Genomic DNA, 25,707 nt, shown 5'->3' on the forward strand with positions numbered 1-25,707 from the left:
TCACTGTTCTATAGGGGAGATCGTCGTGGGACACTCGTTATTAATTGAACTGCGTCGGACAGGGAGTATACGGTTTATTATTTTAAATTTTTTGCAGGCGATCGAGTATGGTAAGTATGGTTAAATTAAGAATATTAAAATATTTTTTTCTGGTTCTGTCTTTTATTTTAACTCTTTCCCCACTATAGGATTAATAATGGATAGGCGTCTTATTGACGCCTCTCCATTATCAACTGGGTTTAATATCACCTTACATTAGCAAGGTGACATTAACCCCTTATTACCCCATATCCCACCGCTATAGGGGAGTGGGAAGAGAGGGGCTAAGTGCCGGAATTGGCACATCTTACAGATGCGCCATTTCTGGGGTGGCTGGGGGCTGGTATTTGTTGCCCGGGGGAGCCAATATCCATGGCCCCTCTCTAGGCTATGAATATCAGCTTGCAGCTGTCTGCATAGCCTTTCTGGCTATAAAATATAGGGGGACCCCACATCATTTTTTTTGGGATCCCCCTATTTTAATAGCCAGTGAAGGCTACGCAGACAGCTGTGGGCTGATACTCATAGCCTGGGAGGGAGCCATGGGTATTACCTCATTCCCAGGTTACAAATATTGGACCCCAGCCATTGGCTTTTCCCCTCTGGCGCAGAAAATTGCGCGGGAGCCTGTTTTTTCCAAAAATAAAACATATTGTTCATTAATAAACATCGGCCTTGCTATTATATATCTATGGATAGATGTAGATAGATATATGGATAGATAGATAGATTTAGAGATAGACAGATTTATCTATAGATACTTAGATTCTATATCTATAGATATATATAGGAAAAGATCTATCTATGTATCTATAGATCTATCTATCTCATTCCTTCTATCTATCTATCTATCTTTCTATCTACCTATCTCTCATTCCTGAGAGGTTGCCCCTCTCGTCCTTGGCAGAGTGCGACGTATCAATAGACAACCTTGGCACAATAACACCACTAAAAATCTCCGACAAGTGTCCAGGGTTGCAGAGCGGCATTGGATGAAAACACACTCGCAAGATGACTTCACTGCATTCAAACAGGCAACACTCGCTTTTAAATCTGCTCTCACCTCTGGTAAACAGGCCTACTTCACAACCCTCATATCTTCCCTATCCTACAACCCCAAACAATTATTCAAAACCTTTAATTCCCTTGTCGACCAGAAAAGGCAAGTCTTCATTGTTCAACCACCACAACCCCATTGTATACCAGACCAATGCCCAAACCCCATAACCTCCCTCTCCAAGATCACTGAAGGGGGGCTTAACTGTCTCCTCTCCAAATCGCATCTCACCACCTGTGCGCTCGACCCCATCCCACCTCCTCCCCAACCTCACCACCACACTTATCCCATCCCTAACCCACCTCTTCAACCTATCACTAATTTCTGGCACCTTCCCTTCTGCTTTCAAACATGCCACAATCACGTCTATCCTTAAAAAGCCAACCCTCGATCCAACTGCTATGTCCAGCTATCGCCAAATATCGCTGCTCCCATTCGCTTCCAAACTCCTGGAGCAGCACGTCCACACTGACCTTTCCTGCCACCTCTCATCTAACTTGCTCTTTGACAATCTACAATCTGGTTTCTGCCCCATCACTCAACTGAGACAGCCCTGACCAAAATCACTAACGACCTAGTTACAGCCAAAGCTAACGGACAATACTCTATACTCCTCCTCATAGACCTGTCCTCTGCTTTCAACACAGTTGACCACTGCCTCCTACTACAGATCTTCTCCTCCTTTGGCATCAAAGACCTCGCCCTATCCTGGATCTCCTTGTACCTTTCCAACCGCACATTCAGCGTCTCCCACTCCCACACTACCTCCTCATCCCACCCTCTCTCTGTTGGAGTCCCCCAAGGCTCTGTTCTAGGACCCCTACTCTTCTCAATCTATACACTTGGCCTGGGAAAATTCATAAAATCTCGTGGTTTCAAGTACCACCTTTATGCTGATGACACTCAGATCTACCTTTCTGGCCCAGACGTCACCTCTCTGCTGTCCAGAATCCCAGAGTGTTTATCAGCCATATCCTCCTTCTTCTCCTCTCGCTTCCTCAAACTCAATGTGGACAAATCTGAACTCATCATCTTTCCTCCATCTCATAGATCTTCCATACCTGACCTATTTATCTATCGCAATTAACGACATCATGCTTTCCCCGTACCGGAAGTCCACTGCCCCCGTACCGGAAGTTACCTTTGACTCTGCCCTGTCCTTCAAACCGCACATCCAAGCTCTGTCCACCTCCTATCGCCTCCAGCTCAAAAATATATCCAGAATCCGTCCTTTCCTCAATCTACTAAAATGCTTGTGCATGCCCTCATCATCTCCCGCCTTGACTACTGCAACATCCTTTTCTGTGGCCTCCCTGCTAACACCCTTGCACCTCTCCAGTCCATCCTTAACTCTGCTGCCCCAACTAATTCATCTCTCTCCTCGCTACTCCTCCGCTTCCACCCTCTGCAAATCTCTTCACTGGCTCCCATTCCCTCAGCGTATCCAGTTCAAATTACTAATACTGACCTACAAAGCCATCCATAACCTGTCTCCTCCCTATATCTCTGAACTAATCTCCCGATATCTTCCCTCACGCAATCTCTTTTCCTCCCAAGACCTCCTTCTATCCTCCACACTTATTCGCTCCTCATCCAACCACCTCCAAGACTTCTCCAGAATATCCCCCATCCTCTGGAATTCTTTGCCCCAACACCTACGAGTATCAACCACATTAGGATCCTTCAGACGGAACCTGAAAACCCACCTCTTCAGGAAAGCCTACAGCCTGCACTGACCCCGCTGCCTCCTCACCACTACCGGAGCTCCTGCAACCCTCAACCTATTGTTTCCTTCCCCATAATCTTGTAGAATGTAAGCCCGCAAGGGCAGGGTCCTCGCCCCTCTGTATCAGTCTGTCATTGTTAGTTTACTGTAAGTGATATCTGTAACTTGTATGTAACCCCTTCTCATGTACAGCATCATGGAATCAATGGTGCTATATAAATAAATAATAATAAAATAATAATTTCTTCTATCTATCTCATTCCTTCTATCTATCTATCTCATTCCTTCTATCTATCTATCTCATTCATTCTATCTATCTATCTATCTATCTATCTATCTATCGATCTCATTTGTTCTATCTATCTCATTCCTTCTATCTATCTATCTCATTCCTTCTATCTATCTATCTCATTCCTTCTATCTATCTATCTCATTCCTTCTATCTATCTATCTATCTCATTCCTTCTATCTATCCCATTCCTTCTATCTATCTCATTCCATCTATCTATCTATCTATCTATCTATCTATCTATCTATCTATCTATCTATCTATCTATCTCATTTCTTCTATCTATCTCATTTCTTCTTTCTATCTATCTATCTATCTATCTATCTATCTATCTATCTATCTATCTATCTATCTACCTATCTCATTCCTTCTATCTATCTATCTATCTATCTATCTATCTATCTATCTATCTATCTATCTCATTCCTTCTATCTTTCTATCTCATTTCTTCTATTTATCTATCTATCTATCTATCTCATTCCTTCTATCTATCTATCTCATTCCTTCTATCTATCTATCTATCTTAGAGGCGTAGCTAGGGTTTTGGTCCAGGGGGGAGAAGCTTCTGAGTGGCCCCTAACCAGGTAACCTTGATTACAACTTGGTGATGCGCCCTAATAGTGGAAGAGAACCTCAGCAGATGACAGCGCTGTTACTGAAGATAATCTCTATATAACAACCAACATTGATATTACCGCCATATGGTCAGTGGTAGATACCAGCCCTACAGAACATAGATCACAGCACAGTTACAGATAACGACTTACCGCTGACGTCCTTTATGATGGAGTCGTCACTTTTCCCGTGTTTTCCATCTGGCCCAGACCGACATGACATCTTCTTCCAGCTACAACTTTTGCAGAGAATACAACATAGACACATTTCACTTCTCACATTCCAGCCCCATCATCATCTATTCCCAACCTGCACAAAATCCTCATCCTGCTGATACCCCAATACTGAGCCGCTGCTGCTGTATGTGTCCCTATTACTGCACCTGATACCCCAATACTGAGCCGCTGCTGCCGTATGTGTCCCTATTACTGCACCTGATACCCCAATACTGAGCCGCTGCTGCCGTATGTGTCCCTATTACTGCCCCTGATACCCCAATACTGAACCGCTGCTGCCATATGTGTCCCTATTACTGCACCTGATACCCCAATACTGAGCCGCTGCTGCCGTATGTGTCCCTATTACTGCACCTGATACCCCAATACTGAGCCGCTGCTGCCGTATGTGTCCCTATTACTGCCCCTGATACCCCAATACTGAACCGCTGCTGCTGTATGTGTCCCTATTACTGCACCTGATACCCCAATACTGAGCCGCTGCTGCCGTATGTGTCCCTATTACTGCACCTGATACCCCAATACTGAGCCGCTGCTGCCATATGTGTCCCTATTACTGCACCTGATACCCCAATACTGAGCCGCTGCTGCCGTATGTGTCCCTATTACTGCCCCTGATACCCCAATACTGAACCGCTGCTGCCATATGTGTCCCTATTACTGCACCTGATACCCCAATACTGAGCCGCTGCTGCCGTATGTGTCCCTATTACTTCACCTGATACCCCAATACTGAACCGCTGCTGCCATATGTGTCCCTATTACTGCACCTGATACCCCAATACTGAGCCGCTGCTGCTGTATGTGTCCCTATTACTGCACCTGATACCCCAATACTGAGCCACTGCTGCCATATGTGTCCCTATTACTGCACCTGATACCCCAATACTGAGCCGCTGCTGCCGTATGTGTCCATATTACTGCACCTGATACCCCAATACTGAGCCGCTGCTGCCGTATGTGTCCCTATTACTGCCCCTGATACCCCAATACTGAACCGCTGCTGCCATATGTGTCCCTATTACTGCACCTGATACCCCAATACTGAGCCGCTGCTGCCGTATGTGTCCCTATTACTGCACCTGATACCCCAATACTGAACCGCTGCTGCCATATGTGTCCCTATTACTGCACCTGATACCCCAATACTGAGCCGCTGCTGCTGTATGTGTCCCTATTACTGCACCTGATACCCCAATACTGAGCCGCTGCTGCCGTATGTGACCCTATTACTGCACCTGATACCCCAATACTGAGCCGCTGCTGCCGTATGTGTCCCTATTACTGCACCTGATACCCCAGTACTGAGCCGCTGCTGCCATATGTGTCCCTATTACTGCACCTGATACCCCAATACTGAGCCGCTGCTGCCATATGTGTCCCTATTACTGCACCTGATACCCCAATACTGAGCCGCTGCTGCCATATGTGTCCCTATTACTGCACCTGATACCCCAATACTGAGCCGCTGCTGCCATATGTGTCCCTATTACTGCCCCTGATACCCCAATACTGAGCCGCTGCTGCCATATGTGTCCCTATTACTGCACCTGATACCCCAATACTGAGCCGCTGCTGCCGTATGTGTCCCTATTACTGCACCTGATACCCCAATACTGAGCCGCTGCTGCCATATGTGTCCCTATTACTGCACCTGATACCCCAATACTGAGCCGCTGCTGCCATATGTGTCCCTATTACTGCCCCTGATACCCCAATACTGAGCCGCTGCTGCCATATGTGTCCCTATTACTGCACCTGATACCCCAATACTGAGCCGCTGCTGCCGTATGTGTCCCTATTACTGCCCCTGATACCCCAATACTGAACCGCTGCTGCCGTATGTGTCCCTATTACTGCACCTGATACCCCCGATACTGAGCCGCTGCTGCCGTATGTGTCCCTATTACTGCCCCTGATACCCCAATACTGAGCCGCTGCTGCCGTATGTGTCCCTATTACTGCACCTGATACCCCAATACTGAGCCGCTGCTGCCGTATGTGTCCCTATTACTGCCCCTGATACCCCAATACTGAGCCACTGCTGCCGTACGTGTCCCTATTACTGCCCCTGATACCCCAATACTGAGCCACTGCTGCCGTATGTGTCCCTATTACTGCACCTGATACCCCAATACTGAGCCGCTGCTGCCGTATGTGTCCATATTACTGCACCTGATACCCCAATACTGAGCCGCTGCTGCCATATGTGTCCCTATTACTGCCCCTGATACCCCAATACTGAGCCGCTGCTGCCGTATGTGTCCCTATTACTGCCCCTGATACCCCAATACTGAGCCACTGCTGCCGTATGTGTCCCTATTACTGCACCTGATACCCCAATACTGAGCCGCTGCTGCCGTATGTGTCCCTATTACTGCCCCTGATACCCCAATACTGAGCCACTGCTGCCGTATGTGTCCCTATTACTGCCCCTGATACCCCAATACTGAGCCACTGCTGCCGTATGTGTCCCTATTACTGCCCCTGATACCCCAATACTGAGCCGCTGCTGCCGTACGTGTCCCTATTACTGCACCTGATACCCCAATACTGAGCCGCTGCTGCCGTACGTGTCCATATTACTGCACCTGATACCCCAATACTGAGCCGCTGCTGCCGTACGTGTCCCTATTACTGCACCTGATACCCCAATACTGAGCCGCTGCTGCCATATGTGTCCTTATTACTGCACCTGATACCCCAATACTGAGCCGCTGCTGCCGTACGTGTCCCTATTACTGCACCTGATACCCCAATACTGAGCCGCTGCTGCCGTACGTGTCCCTATTACTGCACCTGATACCCCAATACTGAGCCGCTGCTGCCGTATGTGTCCCTATTACTGCACCTGATACCCCAATACTGAGCCTCTGCTACCATACGTGTCCCTATTACTGCACCTGATACCCCAATACTGAGCCCCTGCTGCCGTACGTGTCCCTATTACTGCACCTGATACCCCAATACTGATCCGCTGCTGCCGTATGTGTCCCTATTACTGCACCTGATACCCCAATAATGAGCCGCTGCTGCCGTATGTGTCCCTATTACTGCCCCTGATACCCCAATACTGAGCCGCTGCTGCCGTATGTGTCCCTATTACTGCCCCTGATACCCCAATACTGAGCCGCTGCTGCCGTACGTGTCCCTATTACTGCACCTGATACCCCAATACTGAGCCTCTGCTGCCGTATGTGACCCTATTACTGCACCTGATACCCCAATACTGAGCCGCTGCTGCCGTATGTGTCCCTATTACTGCCCCTGATACCCCAATACTGAGCCGCTGCTGCCGTACGTGTCCCTATTACTGCCCCTGATACCCCAATACTGAGCCGCTGCTGCCGTACGTGTCCCTATTACTGCCCCTGATACCCCAATACTGAGCCGCTGCTGCCGTACGTGTCCCTATTACTACACCTGATACCCCAATACTGAGCCGCTGCTGCCGTACGTGTCCCTATTACTGCACCTGATACCCCAATACTGAGCCACTGCTGCCGTATGTGTCCCTATTACTGCCCCTGATACCCCAATACTGAGCCTCTGCTGCCGTATGTGTCCCTATTACTGCCCCTGATACCCCAATACTGAGCCGCTGCTGCCGTATGTGTCCCTATTACTGCCCCTGATACCCCAATACTGAGCCACTGCTGCCGTATGTGTCCCTATTACTGCACCTGATACCCCAATACTGAGCCGCTGCTGCCGTACGTGTCCCTATTACTGCACCTGATACCCCAATACTGAGCCACTGCTGCCGTATGTGTCCCTATTACTGCCCCTGATACCCCAATACTGAGCCTCTGCTGCCGTATGTGTCCCTATTACTGCCCCTGATACCCCAATACTGAGCCGCTGCTGCCGTATGTGTCCCTATTACTGCCCCTGATACCCCAATACTGAGCCGCTGCTGCCGTATGTGTCCCTATTACTGCACCTGATACCCCAATACTGAGCCTCTGCTGCCGTATGTGTCCCTATTACTGCACCTGATACCCCAATAGGCAGCACCCCTATAGGCAGACCCTGTACTATAAGGCAGCACCCCTATAGGCAGACCCTGTAGTATAAGGCAGCACCTCCATAGGCGGACCCTGTAGTATAAGGCAGCACCCCCATAGGCAGACGCTGTAGTATAAAGCAGACCCCCCATAGGCAGACCTTGTAGTATAATGCAGACCCCCCAAAGGCAGACCCTGTAGTATTAGGCAGACCCCCCAAAGGCAGACCCTGTAGTATTAGGCAGACCCCCCATAGGCAGACCCTGTAGTATTAGTCAAAATAGGCACAGAGGAAAAAACAGGTATTATATATAGATTAACTAATGTATAAATAGATATCCCATAAACCAATATCCATAATAATACCGGTCACCACCTATGTCAAACAATATAGTGAAACCACTAAAAAGACAGAAACAACATGCACGGAGCATGAATCAAACCAGTGAAAGGAATGATGACAGGGAATATTCAAATATATATCTCTTTTATTTCATAGCAATAGCAGAAGATCAATAAAATTATTAAAATCAACAACTGTATATATGTATATTTCTTTAGTGCACATATCAAACAGTGTATATATATATAGTGCAATATATGGTTGCACAAGGCAGGTCAAAATCTATTATATACCGGTGGGCATAATGAATATCAATATCAAGGTAGAGACCATATGTGACATATAATATAGTAGTAAAGTAAAAACCAAAAGTGAAAGTGTGTAAAAAAAAAAAAGATATACCTGAAAGATATATAGAAAATGTATATCTCATAAAAAGTGGAATAATTATATATATATATTAAAATTATATAAAAGCATGCAAAAGGTGCAATCAAAAAAGTGCTATGTGCTGGTTATATAAAAAACAGCTTGCTATTATAAATGCATGTCGTGCATATTACACACAAAAAAGTGCTATATGCACATATGATCAAATGCCACTTACTTATGAGACTAGGGGAAATATTTCCAGGACCGCCAAGTGTTTGATGATGTGCACCCCGACGTGCGTTTTGGACCCAAAGTTCCTTCGTCAGGGGGTGATTGATATTCATTATGCCCACCGTGGTATCCAGTATATAATAGATTTTGACCTGCCTTGTGCAACCATAAATTGCACTATATATATATACTGTTTGGCACGTAAGAAATATACATATACACAGTTGTTGATTTTAATAATTTTATTGATCTTCTGCTATTGCTATGAAATAAAAGAGATATATATTTGAATATTCTCTGTCATCATTCCTTTCACTTGTTCCTGTAGTATTAGGCAGACCCCCTTTCAAAGACAGACCCTGTAGTATTAGGCAGACCCCCTCCCATAGGCAGACCCTGTAGTATTAGGCAGACCCCCCCGCATAGGCAGACCCTGTAGTATTAGGCAGACCCCCCGCATAGGCAGACCCTGTAGTATTAGGCAGACCCCCCATAGGCAGACCCTGTAGTATTAGGCAGACCCCCCCATAGGCAGACCCTGTAGTATTTGGCAGACGCCCCATAGGCAGACCCTGTAGTATTAGGCAGACCCCCTCCCATAGGCAGACCCTGTAGTATTAGGCAGACCCTGTAGTAATAGGTAGACCCCAGCATAGGCAGACCCTGTAGTATTAGGCAGACCCCCCATAGGCAGACCCTGTAGTATTAGGCAGACCCCCCATAATTAGACGCTGTAGTAATAGGTGGACCCCCGCATAGGCAGACCCTGTAGTATTAGGCAGACCCCCCATAGGCAGACCCTGTAGTATTAGGCAGACCCCCCATAGGCAGACCCTGTAGTATTAGGCAGACCCCCCATAATTAGACGCTGTAGTATTAGGCAGACACACCCCCATAGGCAGATTCTGTAGTATAAAGCAGCACCCCTTAAAAAAATAAATACTCACCTCTCTTCTTCCTGGTTCCTGCACTGCTCTGAGCTCCTGCTCGTCTCCTGATAGCGGGTGCCGGGCAGTGACTCATCGCGCCCGCTGTCAGAGTCACCGACATCAGACGCTGACAGAGGGATGATGGGGGAAAAAGCACAGCGCTCCTTCCCTCATCATTGTGGTCAGTTGTATCAGCTAAATGCCGGTACATCTGACCCTGCGATGACTGGCGGGGGGCCCACTGCTGGCACCGGGCCCCCCCCCCGCCTGCTCAGGGGCCCCATAGCGGCAGAGCAGAGATCGATTCTCCCTGCTCTGCCGCAGAAGGTTAACTGTATCGGCGCGCTGCGTGCACAGATACAGTTAGGGTACCGTCTCACAGTGGCACTTTGGTCGCTACGACAGCACGATCCGCGACGTTCCAGCGATATCCATACAATATCGCTGTGTTTGACACGCAGCAGCGATCAGGGACCCTGCTGAGAATCGTACGTCGTAGCAGATCGTTTGGAACTTTATTTCGTCGCTGGATCTCCCGCTGTCATCGCTGGATCGGTGTGTGTGACACCGATCCAGCGATGTGTTCGCTTGTAACCAGGGTAAACATCAGGTTACTAAGCGCAGGGCCGCGTTTAGTAACCCGATGTTTACCCTGGTTACTATCGTAAATGTAAAAAAAAACCAAACAGTACATACTCACATTCCGGTGTCACGTCCCTCGCCTTCAGCTTCCCGCACTGACTGTGTAAGTGCCGGCCGTAAAGTAAAAGCAGAGCGCAGCGGTGACATCACCGCTGTGCTGTGCTTTACGGCCGGCACTCACAGTCAGTGCGGGAAGCTGAAGGCGAGGGACGTGACACCGGAATGTGAGTATGTACTGTTTGTTTTTTTTTACATTACGATGGTAACCAGGGTAAACATTGGGTTACTAAGCGCGGCCCTGCACTTAGTAACCCGATGTTTACCCTGGTTACCCGGGGACTTCGGCATCGTTGGTCGCTGGAGAGCTGTCTGTGTGACAGCTCCCCAGCGACCACACAACAACTTACCAACGATCACGGCCAGGTCGTATCGCTGGTCGTGATCGTTGGTAAATCGCTTAGTGTAACGGTACCCTTACAGCAGCGTAGCTCTGGGTGGGCCCTCTGAGAGTGTGGGGCCCGGGGGGCCCGCACCCTCTGCCCCCCGATAGCTACGCTACTGATCTATCTCATTCCTTCAATCTATCTATCACTCTGGCTATCTGTGTGTAATGGAGTGTGGGTTGTACACACAAAGAAAAAAGTATCACTCCCAGAGATGCACACCACGTATAAGAATAAGAGACATGATACTGGAAAAGCACAAGATTTTATTGAAACACTACATAAAACATAATTAAAAACAGCAAACAAAAAGCCCTGTCCATAGCAAACAATGCAAGGTACAATGATACGTACAAACAACAGTAAAGCTATAACATGCAATGCTATAAACCTGCCTATACCCTAGATAGAATAGGAGCAATATATGATTCAACTAAGAACACTAAACTGGCCAGGGAATGTAAATCCTACACCATCCTATATATGACAATGGGCATATGCCCCACCAGGCACCTAAACAAGTACAATAACCTGCGCGGCTCATGGGACACTGATAAGCATGTAATCCAGACAAACTGGGCTGTAAGGGAAATCCCAAAAGGACATGCTAGCAATAGAAAAAGTGCAGAGACCGCCCAGCAAAGTGCCAAAAAAAAAAAAAAATGCTAAGAAAAAAAAAGCAAGAGGGTGGCCAGGAAGAAGTCCGTGGGTGAACCGGCAAGTAAGCAGGACTAGAGCGAATGCGGCCCAAATGGAGTGTGGGTTGAACAAATGTAAGAGGAGGTTGGACAAGAAATGACATCACAAATCTTTTTTTTTTTTTTTTTCAATAGTAGATCTTTATTTAGCTTTCAAAAACGTATACAAATCCGCATGAAAAAAACGCATCAAAAACGCATAAAAAAATGCGGCAAAAACGCACCAAATCCGCACCTGCGTTTTCTGGCAAGAGAGGGAAGAATCTGCACAGAAAATTCCACAGGCAAATCTGCAACATGTGCACATACCCTTATTGAGTGTGTCCTGATAATTGCCAATAATTTCCATCTGTTGTCTATTCCATTTGCACAACAGCATGTGAGATTGATTGTCAGCAGTGTTGCTTCTGTTTGATTTCACAGAAGTTTGATTTACTTGGGAGCTATATTCTGTTGTTTAAGTGTTCCCTTTATTTTTTTGAGCAGTAATATATAATATATATATATATCAGTAGTGTAGCTACTGGGGGGGCAGAGGGGGCCATCGCCCCGGGCCCTGTCACATGAAGGGGCCCCCCGGGATCCAGGGCAGGCACACTTCTGTGATGAGGCAGAACACCACATAGGAGCAGAGCAGTATAATGTCTGCTCCCGTCTGACGGAGACTCTGCACGCTGCTAGCACAGTGGCCGGCTGCAGTCTCCCTCCCGCAGCGAATGGTTTCGCCCGTCTGACCTGATGAAGCTTTTCCTGGCTGCAGTTTTCTTCACTCTGTGCACGTTGGGATTGGCTCAGGCACGCTGGGTCCTAGTGCCCACCTTGCATTTCACTTAAGACAGTGACACTTCCTGGTCCTGCCTGCGAACTTCATCAGTAAGTGCTTGTCGGAAGAGATGAGTCTTCAGGTTCTTTTTGAAGGTTTCTATGGTAGGCGAGAGTCTGATGTGCTGGGGTAGAGAGTTCCAGAGTAGGGGGGAAGCACGGGAGAAGTCTTGGATGCGGTTGTGGGAAGAAGAGATGAGAGGGGAATAGAGAAGGAGATCTTGAGAGGATCGGAGGTTGCATGTTGGTAGGTACCGGGAGATCATGTCACAGATGTATGGAGGAGATAGGTTGTGGATGGCTTTGTAGGTCATTGTGAGGGTTTTGAACTGGAGTCTCTGGGTGATAGGAAGCCAGTGAAGGGATTGACATAAGGGAGAGGCTGGGGAATAGCGGGGAGACAGGTAGATTAGTCGAGCAGCAGAGTGTAGGATGGATTGGAGTGGTGCCAGAGTGCTAGAGGGGAGGCCAGAGAGTAGGAGGTTGCAGTAGTCGAGGCGGGAGATGATAAGGGCATGCACTAGTGTTTTTGTGGTGTCGCGGCCAAGGAATGCGCGGATCCGGGAAATATTTTTGAGTTTGAGACGGCAGGAGGAGGGTAAGGGCTTGGATATGTGGCTTGAAAGAGAGGGCAGAGTCGAGGATCACCCCGAGGCACCGAGCGTGTGGGACTGGGGAAAGTGAGCAGCTATTGACATTGATGGATAGGTCTGGTGGAGGGGTGGAGTAAGATGGGGGAAAGATGATGAATTCTGTTTTGTCCATGTTCAGTTTTAGAAAACGAGCAGAAAAGATGAGATAGCAGACAGACAGTGCGGGATTTTGGTGAGTAAGGAGGTGAGGTCAGGTCCGGTTAGGTAGATCTGCGTGTCATCGGCGTAGAGATGGTACTGCATACCGTGGGTTTCTATGAGCTGTCCCAGGCCGAAGGTGTATATACGGTTAATAGATATTTAATAAAATTGATGTTTTATTGATTCACATAGGGTTATCATTTTGTAAATAATCTGGTTAAGTGCGATACCCTGACGATTTAATAGATCGGTTTGCTTAAGACCGTAGGCTCACAACATGGTCAGTGTATAATACCCAATAAAACTCATAAAATGCCCTAGAGGTATGTGAAAAGTAAATTGCAAAAGTTGCAAATTTTTTTGTTATTTTTTAAATTCCCTGAATAATTAAAAAAAAATCTAAACCAAAAAATTCTACATATCCAAAAATAACTTAATTAAAAAAGACCTATAATAAGTAATATAAGAGATTAAGGAACAGAGGAAGGAAAGTGACGTCCTACACCATGACAACCAGCACACAGAGCCTCCTGGTCATGTGATCTCCTAACTCCTCCCACCCATGTGTGACATCATCACAGGTCCTGTAAGCACAAAACAGCCATATACCCAGTGTGAGGCTCTGCAGGCGGAGGAGGTATGTGGAGTTTGTCCGTTACTGGACACAGCCAGCATTAACCCCTTAGGGTCCAGCCTACTTTTAGTAATCAGCCATTGGTTTCTCAAGACTCAGAATTAGTGATGAGTGAGCACCATAATGCTCGGGTGCTCGAATAGGGGACCACTGATAATGCTCTTCTGCCTCTGTTGGACTTGGTGTGTGTCTCCCTCATCTCTCCTCCTTCATTGCCCAAGGAACTATGACCTCAGCCACTAGCGTTGTCAGATGGGAATGTTTGCACTAATTGTTCAACTAGGGCCTTCTGGTATTGCACCATTTTGCTATCCCTCTCCATGGCAGAAAGAGAAATGGAAAGTTCTTGTAGCGTGGTTTGAGATGGGTAAACAACCACTAATCCTTGTTTGCCAAAATAGGCACAACACAAGGGCCATGGGAAAGGCAGCGGACATAAAGTCAGCCATGTTCCAGACCTCCAACAGGCAAAACTTCCCTGTCCCCACTAGGAGGATGACTGTCCATCTCCTGATCCTCCTCTTCAGCCCATCCACGCTGAACAGACGGGATAAAGCTGGTATTGGTAGTATTCTCTGTAGCGCAGGCAAAAATTCTCTTGTTCCTCATCCTTAGCCTCCTCCTCATTATCACCCAATCCACCCTGAGATGAAATGAGGCTGGACTGGGTAGTATCTCCCTGTGTATTTTCTTCCTCCATCTCCACCTTGTCCACATGCAAAGCTTCTCCTTTAATTGTGAGCAGCGAGTGTTTGAGTAGACACAGAAGTGGGATGGTTACCCTGATTATGGCATCATTGCCGCTCAGCATTTTGGCTGATTCCTCAAAGTTTTGTAGAAGCTCATAGATGTCAGACATCCATGCCGACTAGTCAGTTGTTATCTGCGGAGGCTGACTGGAATACTGACGGGCATGTTATAGCTGCTATTCAACTACTGCCCACTGCTGCTCACAAAGCCTTCAAAGCCTTACCAACATGTGTAATGTGGAGCTCCAGCACGTGGTCACATCACACACCAGTTGGTGAGCTGGCACTTGCAAGCATTGCTGCAGCACTGCCAGACCAGCGACAGCTGTAGCTGACTTGCGGAAATGGGTGCACATGTAGCATACCTTCACAGGTAGCTCAGGCAAACCTGGGTAGTTTTCAGAATTTGCTGAACGACAAAGTTGAGCACGTGGGCTAGGCATGATATGTGCATGAGTTTGCCAAGCTTTAGAGCTGCCATCAGTTTACAGCCATTGTCACAAACGACCATGCCTGTTTGTAGGTTCAGCGGCGAGAGCCACAGATCTGTCTGGTCTGTTATAACTTTTCACAACTCTGCGGCACTGTGATGTTTGTCACATAAACAAATTATTTTCAGCAGAGCCTGTTGCCACTTCACTGATGCAGTGCTTCTTGCTTGCAACTGATATGAACGACATGCTCTGAGATGACAAGTCAGAGATGGAGGAGGGAGTGCAGGGACTGGTGAAAGGAGGTGAAGGAAACCCTGATGGAACTATGGCTCACAATCCTTGGCATCGGTAGCATGTGTACCATCCTGGGGTCTGACTTAGGCCAGGTTCACACATGCGTACGGGGGCTTTGCGGACGGCTGCGAACTTCCTCCGTGAAGCTCCGCCCACTTCCACACTTCGGCCATTTAGGTCCGCCTACTTCTGCATGCATCCTGCGTACCTATCTTTAACATTGGGTATGCAGGACATGCGGATGTATGTGGATGTGTCCGCATGCGGGAATTTCAGATGTGCGGCGACCGCATGGAAATGCAAAGTTTTGCATTTCTGTGCGGTCACCGCACACCTTCAATCGCCCCATGCGGATGCATCCGCATACAACGCATGTCCCTGCGTACTCAATGTTAAAGAAAGTTACGCAAGACGCATGCAGAAGTAGGCGGACCATAGGCAGGGTTTCAGGGAGGAAGTACGCTGCCATCCGCAGCCCTCCCATACGCAAATGTGAACCTAGTCTTAGTCCCAGCCTCTACAAGGTTCACCCTGTGTGCTGTCAGGGAAATGTAGTGTCCCTGGCCACAAGCACTTGTCCAAGTGGACCTTCCTAGTAACAGCGCTTGTCAGGGCATGGATGATGTTATGGGACATATGCTGGTGTAAAGTGGGGATGGCACACCTGGAAAAATAGTGGCGGCTAGGAACTGAGTACTGAAGGACTGCTGCTGCCATATGGTTACAGAAAGCCTCAGTGTCCACAAGCCTAAACAGCAACATTTCCAGGGCAAATAGTCTGCAAATATTCACATTTAGTGTTTGGGCTTGTCAGTGGGTGGCTGGCTGGTTATTTCCATTTGCGTTCTAAAGGCTGAGTCACACATAACGATATCGTTAACGATATCGTTGCAACGTCACGCTTTTGGTGACGTAGCCAACGATCCCGCTAACGATCTTGTTATGTGTGACAGCGACCAACGATCAGGCCCCTGCTGGGAGATCGTTGGTCGATGGGAATGATCAGGACCTTTTTTTGGTCGCTGATTACCCGCTGTCATCGCTGGATCGGCGTGTGTGACGCCGATCCAGCGACGTGTTCACTTGTAACCAGAGTAAATATCGGGTTACTAAGCGCAGGGCCGCGCTAAGTAACCCGATATTTACCCTGGTTACCATTGTAAAAGTAAAAAAGAAAACAGTACATACTCACATTCTGATGTCTGTCACATCCCCCAACGTCCACAGGGTTAAAACTGCTTTCGGCAAGAGCGCTGCTAATATGCACGCGCTGCTGCCGAGAGCTTCCCTGCACTGACTGTGTCAGCGCTGGCCGTAAAGCAGAGCACAGCGGTGACGTCACCGCTGTTACTGCCGGCGCTGACACATTCGGTGCACGCCGGTGGACGCCGGCAGGGGACGTGACAGACATCATGAGACAGAATGTGAGTATGTAGTGTTTTTTTTTTTTACTTTTACAATGGTAACCAGGGAAAATATCGGGTTACTAAGCGCGGCCCTGCACTTAGTAACCCGATGTTTACCCTGGTTACCCGGGTGCTGCAGGGGGACTTCGGCATCGTTGAAGACAGTTTCAACGATGCCGAAGTCGTTCCCCTGATCGTTGGTCGCTGGAGAGAGCTGTCTGTGTGACAGCTCCCCAGCGACCACACAATGACTTACCAACGATCACGGCCAGGTCGTATCGCTGGTCGTGATCGTTGGTAAGTCATTTAGTGTAACGGTACCTTAACGCCTGGGGTAAGGACAGCTGAATGCTGCGCTGGGACAAAGAATTGGGCGTGGTTGCTGATGGTACTTGCGAATGTTCAACGATAGGTGCAAGGCGAGAGGAATCCACGCTTGCGTCCTGGACAGCGAGTTGGCAAGCACGTAGCACATGGGAAGAAGCAGTGGTGTCACCCGCAGACACTGAATGTGGACTCAGGCGTTCAGCCCACCTGGCCGGTTGCTTTGGTGACATGCCTGAACATGGTGGTGGTCAGGCTGGTAGTTGTCTGGCCCCTGCTGATCTTGGTATTGCACAGGTTGCAAATGACTGTTTTTTTATCGTCTGCACTTTCTTTTAAAAAGCACCATACTGGGCAACACCTAACCATTGGCCTGGAAACTTGCTGCATGTGGGTTCTCAGGGGAAGAGTTGCCTGCCTTCTCCCTCTTACCACCCCACTGCCTCTTCCTGTCTGTTTCAGTGCTGCAGATCCATCCCCCTCTGTGCTCCTGTCCTTGCTCTGCATGTCACCTTCCCAGGTTGAGTCAGTGACTTCATCGTCCACCACCTCATCTTCCACTTCTGCACTTTTGGTCCTCTTGACTTGTGGACTTAACAATATCAGTTGTTGGCAACTGTGTTTCATCATCATGTACCTCTTGAGACACTTATTACTGTTCGCCAATGTCATCTTCTTCTGACTGTGGCTGTTCAAATATTTGGGCATCACTACACACAATCTCCTAATGTCCCTCTTGAAACATACAGGGCGAGAGGCCAGAATCAATAAATGGAAATGTTAAGAGCTCCTCGCAGCGTCTTAGTGTGGGATCATTTGTCTTTTGGGACTCACCATGTTGGAAGGAAGGAGGATCAAGGTGAGAATTATATAGTCCAGACTCTTGGCTAGTGAGACTGGACCGTGTGGAACATGAGGTGGTGCTGGGAAACATACTGGAAGATTATCTGCCATTCAACTGATCACCTGTTCGCACTGTTCTGGCTTCAAGAGTGGTGTCCCACACCCCCCTGCTAAGTGGGACAGGAACCTAGGTCTCCAGTATGTGCTGTAAATTCTTTCACACAAATTTGGGAAAGTTATGAAATGTTCTATAAATGTCTGTTCTGTTCCTGATCTAAGGATCTAGGCTTTTAGTTGAGATGAATCTGTGCTGCTCTTTATGTTCATGCTCAAGAGTAAGCCAGTGCTCTGGAGTCGGAGTCGTGAAGTCGGAATTCAGGGAAATTTAGGAGTCGGAGTTTTGGCTTACCAACTCCACAGCCCTGCTTACCACACGCATTGCACATTTTAAATTAGGTATACTGTATAATAGATGCCTGAAAACTTTATGGTATTAATAGGGAAAAGAAAATATGTAACCCAGAAAAGGATTATATATATATACCGTATTTTCCGGCGTATAAGACGACTGGGCGTATAAGACGACCCCCCAACTTTACCAGTTAAAATATAAAATCTTCTTAAAAGTCGGGGGTCTTCTTATACACCCTATGTCGTCTTATAGGGCCGGTGAATATGTGCCTTTTGGGGGGGGGGGGGGGGAGTGATCCTGATGCCGAGGGGGCGTCTCACAGGAAAGTGAGTATCCCCCATTACCTTATCGTAGCGGTGCAGCGTGGGGGTCTCAGTGCTGGGAGTGGCGGCGGCGGCTGCTGTGCTCTGGTGCGGCGGCTGCTGTGCTCTGGTGCGGCGGCTCCTCTTCTGTGTGGGGCCTCTGTGCTGTGAGGTGGCGGTGGCGGCGGCATATCTTTATCCAGTTGGGGCTCCTCCGGCATCTCCTTAGCCCTGGAGGCCCCGCCGCAACTCCATTGGTGCAATGCAGCGGCCATTTTCCCGGAGGCAGCTCAATAGGTGCGATGCGGTGGCCTCCGGGAAAATGGCCGCTGCTCAGATTCAGATCTCGTCCCGAAATCTCGGGACACGAGATCTGAATCTGAGCAGCGGCCATTTTCCCGGAGGCCACCACATTGCACCGATGGAGTTGCGGCGGGGCCTCCAGGGCTAAGGAGATGCCGGAGGAGCCCCAACTGGATAAAGATACGCCGCTGCCGCCGCCACCTCACAGCACAGAGGCCCCACACAGAAGAGGAGCCGCCGCACCAGAACACAGCAGCTGCCGCCGCTCCCAGCACTGACACCCCCACGCTGCACCGCTAGGATAAGGTAATGGGGATTACTCACTTTCCTGTGAGACGCCCCCTCGTCATCAGGATCACTCCCCCTCCCCACCCACCATATACACCGGCGTACACGACGATTCCCGGCGTATAAGACGACCCCCGACTTTTAAGAAGATTTTCGGGGGTTAAAAAGTCGTCTTATACGCCGGAAAATACGGTATATATATATATATATATATATATATATATATATATATTTACATATATATATATTTACATAACAAGTTGTTTGAACCTAAGTGTGGAGACACGGGGGCCAGTGGGTGCTCTCATCTCTCATCCGCTGTCCCGGCTGTCTTTAGAAACACTTTATGGACCAGGGCTCATACCACTGAACACACGCTCTCTTTTCCCATGGGCACAACACCACTCAGAAAAAACAGGGTGAGGGTAAAAAAGTATGGCAATACTTTATTGAACCACCATCAGACAGTAACATATAGAACAGTCACAGCAAAATACCTAAGATTGTGCAAAATTACAGTCTCACCCTTCCGCTGACTCGCCGGGATTACAGCAGCTGCGACTGTGGGGCTTCAAGGGCCGAATACCCTCACCAGGAGCACCCCGATTTTGGCAGGCTCCCACAGAGAGGAGGTAATGACAAGCTTAGGAAGCTAACATTCCGTTGAGGAACGTAGCCAGGCAACCAGATTGTCCCAACCTGGATTCTCCAAACGTCTCCATGGAGCCAGGTGACTGGATGGTCTCAACCTCATTTCCCCAAATATCTCCATGAGGTTAGGTGAACAGTAGGTGCCAACCTGGTTTTCCGAAACATATCGTTGATGCCAAATAACAGGATGGTCCCAACCTGGCTTCTCAAAATGTCTCCATGGAGCCAGGTCTCCGAACTTCTCCATAGGTTCCATGATAGTCAATGGACCAGATCTGTATTCTTCCAGCTGGAGCCGTGGTCCTCTAAGCTGACATCCTGTAGAAAGTCAAAACTGTATCCCTCTTGATGGATCCATGTTGTCCTGGCTGTTGCTCTGACAAGTCACTTGATTATCCTTGCAGAATGATAGAAATATCTTTTTATACTCATGTCTGTGGCTCAGGTCATCATCCACAGGTCAGGGGGGGAGGTGGGATGAGTTTAACTCTCATTGTTTGAGTATTTAATCAGTCTGCATAGTTTGTCCTTCTCTGTTTTGCAGGTCAACAAACAAGATACACTGGTACAATGTGTAATCAACATATTAACAAATATCGATTGTTCCATGACCCGGCGTCTCTGTCCTCCAGAGAAAACAGACAATAAGTTACAACAAACATCAACTCAAAAGTCAACATCCAGACTTGCACCAGCAATAGTCTGTGTTTCTTGACCAACCAAAGAAAAACACATAAATTAAAAAGTCAACTTAATGATAAAAGCATATGTCTACTGGCCTACTGAAAATAGGTGTCTGGATAATTAAGATTAAATGCTGCCACAACCCCTCACACAATATAATGGCCCCTACAGTAGTTTACCCCACACTGTGATACCCCACACAGTGATCTCCTCCACAGTATGACGCTTACTTCCTCCACACTGTATGATGCCCACAAAAATAGGGTAAAGTACAAAGTAGAATGCCCACACAGCAATCCACACAGTGTGATTGTTCCCACAAAGTTTGATGTCCCTCAAAGTCACCACCACACATTATGATGCCCCCACAGTCCCCACCACAAAGTATGATGCCCCCACAACCTCTTACAAGGAATGCACGTTTACGATGCCGGACCAGATGATGATCTGAACTGATGTTTGTCTCAGACAGATGTTCTTCAGGCAGCCGATCCTTCTGTGCGTCGTCTGTAATCTAGGATGGGTTGTGATTGATGGCAATTGCCATGTTTAAAAATCCTGACAGAGTGCACTACTTAAAAAAATACTTTTTTGTTAAATAAAGATATTTAGAAAATTGTTTAATATATAAATGTATATTTTTTTACATTACTTATCTATTTATTTCTCTGAGAACCCGTTTAAGGGTGTGGGGGTGTGTGTGTGTGTGTGTGTGTGTGTGTGTGTGTACACATGTTGATTTGTCACTTTTTGCCACAATTGCAAACATTTGGTAAAAATAAAAATGCAGCACTGATTTCTGCAACTAATACTTGCATTGTTTTCCAAAAAAAATACCAAGCTCCAGCAAAAAGGGAAAAATTCACTAGAGTGGGAAAATCTCAAGGATGCTGGAAACCTTTAGTAAGGCAGTTCTTCTGGGTCTAAATATGGGACCCAGAGTGCGCACCCTAGGAGATGGATTGATCTGTTATAAATGGTTTCTGTGTATTTATGCAAAAGCACATGTGGCTAATTTTGCAGGATGCAAACCCCATCCTCCTGGAGAACAATTTAGAATAGTTGGCAGTTATGATGTTCCTCACTTGAATTCCTCATTAGTTCAGCGCCTTTTGAATTTCTGCCATTTTTCTTTTGAGAGCGCCATATTTTTTACTTGAGCTTCTCATGTAGTGCTCATATACTGTATATCAATATCAATGTATTCAAACTAGTTTTCTCGAGAAGCTCGTTTGTCTTTCTCCACAGTTAGAAGCTGTGCCATATTCTTCAGTAGACAAGCCCAATCTTGTGGAATGCAGAACACACTACACTAGGATTGTATGACCTCTAATAAAACCAACTCAAAGGGTTGTCCTTCACTACGATATTGAAAATCTATCCTTGCGATAGGTCATCAGTTGCAGATCGATGGGGATTTGATACCTGACAACAAACACCTGTTTTTAGCTCTCACGAAAGTCTGGTGGCTGGGAGCATCCTGGTGCAGGGAAAAAGTGAAGGGAAAGCAGAACCCCAATCATCAAGTCATAGCATCTTCTAGCGATATGGCATAACGTAGCAAGATTAAATATTTTCTCTTATTATCTTCAGTAATTGTACTTTCTACAAGGGATTTTGTATGATGTTACACCAGCTTATCTTCTTTCTATTTAGATTCCGGCAATATTGGATCTTCTCAGTGGAGATCTTCTATATAAGAGAATTTTCCTGTTTGAGCTGTCAATGATGGATAGAATCAGAGACGGAAATATGGCAGAGACTATACTAAATCTCAGCCTAGAAATAATCAGGCGAATTACTGGAGAGGTGAGAGATTCTTATGATGTCAAATTACATCAACCATGGTTATAACAGATGATATGGCCGAAGAGGGGAGGACTCTGGAAATGTCTGAAGTAAGATATATTAATGTGTCTCTCCATAAACAGGATTACATGATAGTGAAGAAGACCCTTAGTGATCGCTGTCAGTCTCCTGTGCCTGAGGGACGGGTAGAAATCCTGAGCCCAATCACGGGGTCTCCATTGCACCCCCAGATACATGAGGACATCAATGGCCAGAAGATCCTAGAACTGACCTACAAGATGATTGAGCTGCTGACTGGAGAGGTGACACTGCTGGGAATGCTGGGAGATTATACAGTGACGCTATGAAGGGATCGGGGGGATGACGGTATCATTGTGTGTGTCAGGTTCCTATAAGGTGTCAGGACGTCACTGTCTACTTCTCCATGGAGGAGTGGGAGTATCTCGAAGGGCACAAGAATCAGTACAAAGAAATTATGATGGAGGTTCCCCAGCCCCGCACATCACCAGGTAACATGACAAAATGAGACTATATTTTTACATATCTTATGTATTGAATTTATTTTAAACTTATTAATACACTGACAAGTGTGGTGCAGCGGTGTTCACACTGTGCGGTGATGAGGCAGTGACCCAGGAAAGTTCAAAACAAAGTGTGTTTAATGTCCAAAACTCACAGAAAAAAACAAACACACAGTATCCTTCGGATCATGGCTGGAAACAAGACAGTCCACATCCGAGACTGGTTGCCATGGTTGACTACACCGCCGTGTACGCTCAGGGGTGCCATGTCTTTTGGCTCCACTTGCCTGTGTTGCCTTACACAGGTGGAGATGTGCAGAGCCTTCTGCTCTGCACGCTTGCAAAAACCAAGCTGATACACCCAACCCTCTGCTGCAGGGATTTCTACAAACAAACCTGTGGCCTTAGGCCACATAGAGAACCAAGGGTCGGGGAAGGAAATGGACCACCCCACTACCATCTTGTCCATTTCAAAAATAAAAGCCCATGGCGGGTTTTCTTAAATCTGCCTTGGACAAATAGCTTGCCCAAGACTGACACTTACTTCTATTCTGCCTTGCAATCACATCTATGCCTTTGACTGCAATGCACTCCCCTGGCCTCCATACGCCTCTTCGCACATCCTGGGGGACACATGGTGACCCTCACATATAACAGCGGTCATTGCCTCACTCAAGCAAAAGGGTAACAATGTTTTGAACTTTTAATTTTCAAGCTCCATAACTCTCCATCCACTACTGCTTAGAACATGAGAATACCATAATTTTATAACCAATTTTATTTATTTATTTTATTCACATATGCACTTAACAGACATTATAAAAACTGTCCACATTGGGGCTCACTATCTATATTCCGTATCAGTATCTCTTTGGAGTGTGGAAGGAAACCCATGCAAACATGGGGAGAACATGCAAACTCCTTGCAGATGTTGTCCTCAGGGATTTGAACTTAGGAATGCAGCGATGCAAAGCAACATTGCTAACCACTGAGCCACTGTGCTGCCTGGCTATTTCGTGTGAATTTTACTTGCAACCATATAGCATATGATTAATTATGCAGATTCTTGTCATGTCACTGCATTGTTATTGTTTTGCTCCTCAAAATCAAAATTTTAATTTTTATTATTTAGTTAGTATTTTGTGAATCCACCTCTAGCTTTCATCACCCTGGTCTCTTCTACACATTCCCGGAGTTAGTGATCACTGGTCGCCTCACTTGGGTACTGTATACAGCTTTTTCTTCAAATTTACCCACAAGTGTTGGATTGGCTTGAGGTCTGGGGATTGTGGGGACAATCCAGCACCTCTATTTCGTTGTCATTCACCCATTTCTTTGCCAATCTTGACGTATGCTTCATGTCATTGTCCTGCTGGAACACTATGTCGTCCTTTTCATATCCATACTAATCAAGTGTATGAAGTAACTTATCTTGTAAGATAGCTCAGCATTGCGACCACCATCGATCTTGGGCAAGTATCCAATGAATATTGGCTGTGAAACAGCCCCATATCATCAGGCTTCCTCCTCCAAACTTGACAGTCCTTACTTCTTGAGCGGTTAGCTCCTTTTTACTTTGTTTCTTCCACACCCATTTGCACCCATCAGAGCCTGGTCTATTGACTTTCTTCTCATAGCTCTAAATCACCCAATCTTCTACTGTCCACTTTTCATACTTTTTTGCAAACTCAAGCCTTTTTCACCTTTATTCAAGCAATCATTCCAGACTTGTGCAACGTACGTCACATGGTGCTTGCATGGACGTCTGTGATCTCACGATTATGAAACATACATGCCACCTCAACTGACGTGTTTGTCGCACCAGAACTGATGCACCTTGTGCTAAGCCGACTTGTTGACTCTGATATTTTGCCTGGACAGTCACCTCTCGGCTTATGAATGGAAGGAGGGACTTCATTTCCTATTCCTTCGTTTGCCATTGCACTCACATTTTCTTGGCCGAGAGACCACTATCAATGAGCTGGATGATGCTGTTTCTCTTTTTTGGGGAAATCTTCATAGCTGCTCCTCGATTTGAGCTATTGGCTTTTCACTTGGGAATCAACCTAATAACACACTTAGCTGTTAGGGAATGTGAGAACAGGTTGTAATTTGTAGTATTCAGGAAGAAAAAGATTCTTCCAGTACCAGTAATAAAACAGAAACAATGCAGAGACTTGACGATAATCTGCATAACTAACTAATCATATGCTAAATAGTTGCAAGTAAAAAAAAAAATTATGAGATACCAAGATGATTGTCTATAAACTTATGGTATAATCAATAGTGGATGGGGAGATTTGGAACCTGAAAGTTAAAGATTCAAAACATTGCACCCTTTGCTTCTCCGTGTATGCGTTATCATGTACATTTTTGCATTTTTCAAGGTTTCTATGTACGCCCCTGATAGCAAGACTTATGTAACACAATTGTGTATGTAAAAAACCATGAACTTAACTATGGGATCGTCTTCCAGTAATGTCTACTGAGAAATCTGAGTTAAGTTTGAAAAAAGCAAGAATTCCAGATTCAAGGTACAATAAAGTGTTGAAAGTGAGGTATTGTGGCACAGGAATAAAATAAAAATATAAGTGAGGCTATGTATAGTATGGATCCAATGAGGGGATGAGATGGTATAAATAATGAGTTGGGGTCTAACAGCCAGTGAACTGAAAATGGAGACCGAAATGAAATCTAGCTCTATGTAGAACCATGGTTTGTATGATTTGTGTCCACATCAAACGAGATCAGAAAGTGCCCCCCTAATATTAATAGCGTTGAAAAAAAAAGCATATTGACAGCATTAAAAA

General features: G+C 46.6%; 1 protein-coding gene across 1 annotated transcript in view; it reads left to right on the top strand.

Annotated features, from left to right (window-relative positions):
• The window catches only part of LOC143769496 (uncharacterized), a 60,843-nt gene that overhangs the window by 30,289 nt on the left and 4,847 nt on the right, over positions 1-25,707 (top strand). The window contains 1 exon segment of the mRNA XM_077258122.1: positions 12,257-12,263. Coding sequence (XP_077114237.1) covers positions 12,257-12,263 — 7 coding nt within the window.

The sequence above is a fragment of the Ranitomeya variabilis genome, chromosome 4, assembly GCF_051348905.1.
Source record: "Ranitomeya variabilis isolate aRanVar5 chromosome 4, aRanVar5.hap1, whole genome shotgun sequence".
In the NCBI taxonomy this organism is placed as follows: domain Eukaryota; kingdom Metazoa; phylum Chordata; class Amphibia; order Anura; family Dendrobatidae; genus Ranitomeya; species Ranitomeya variabilis.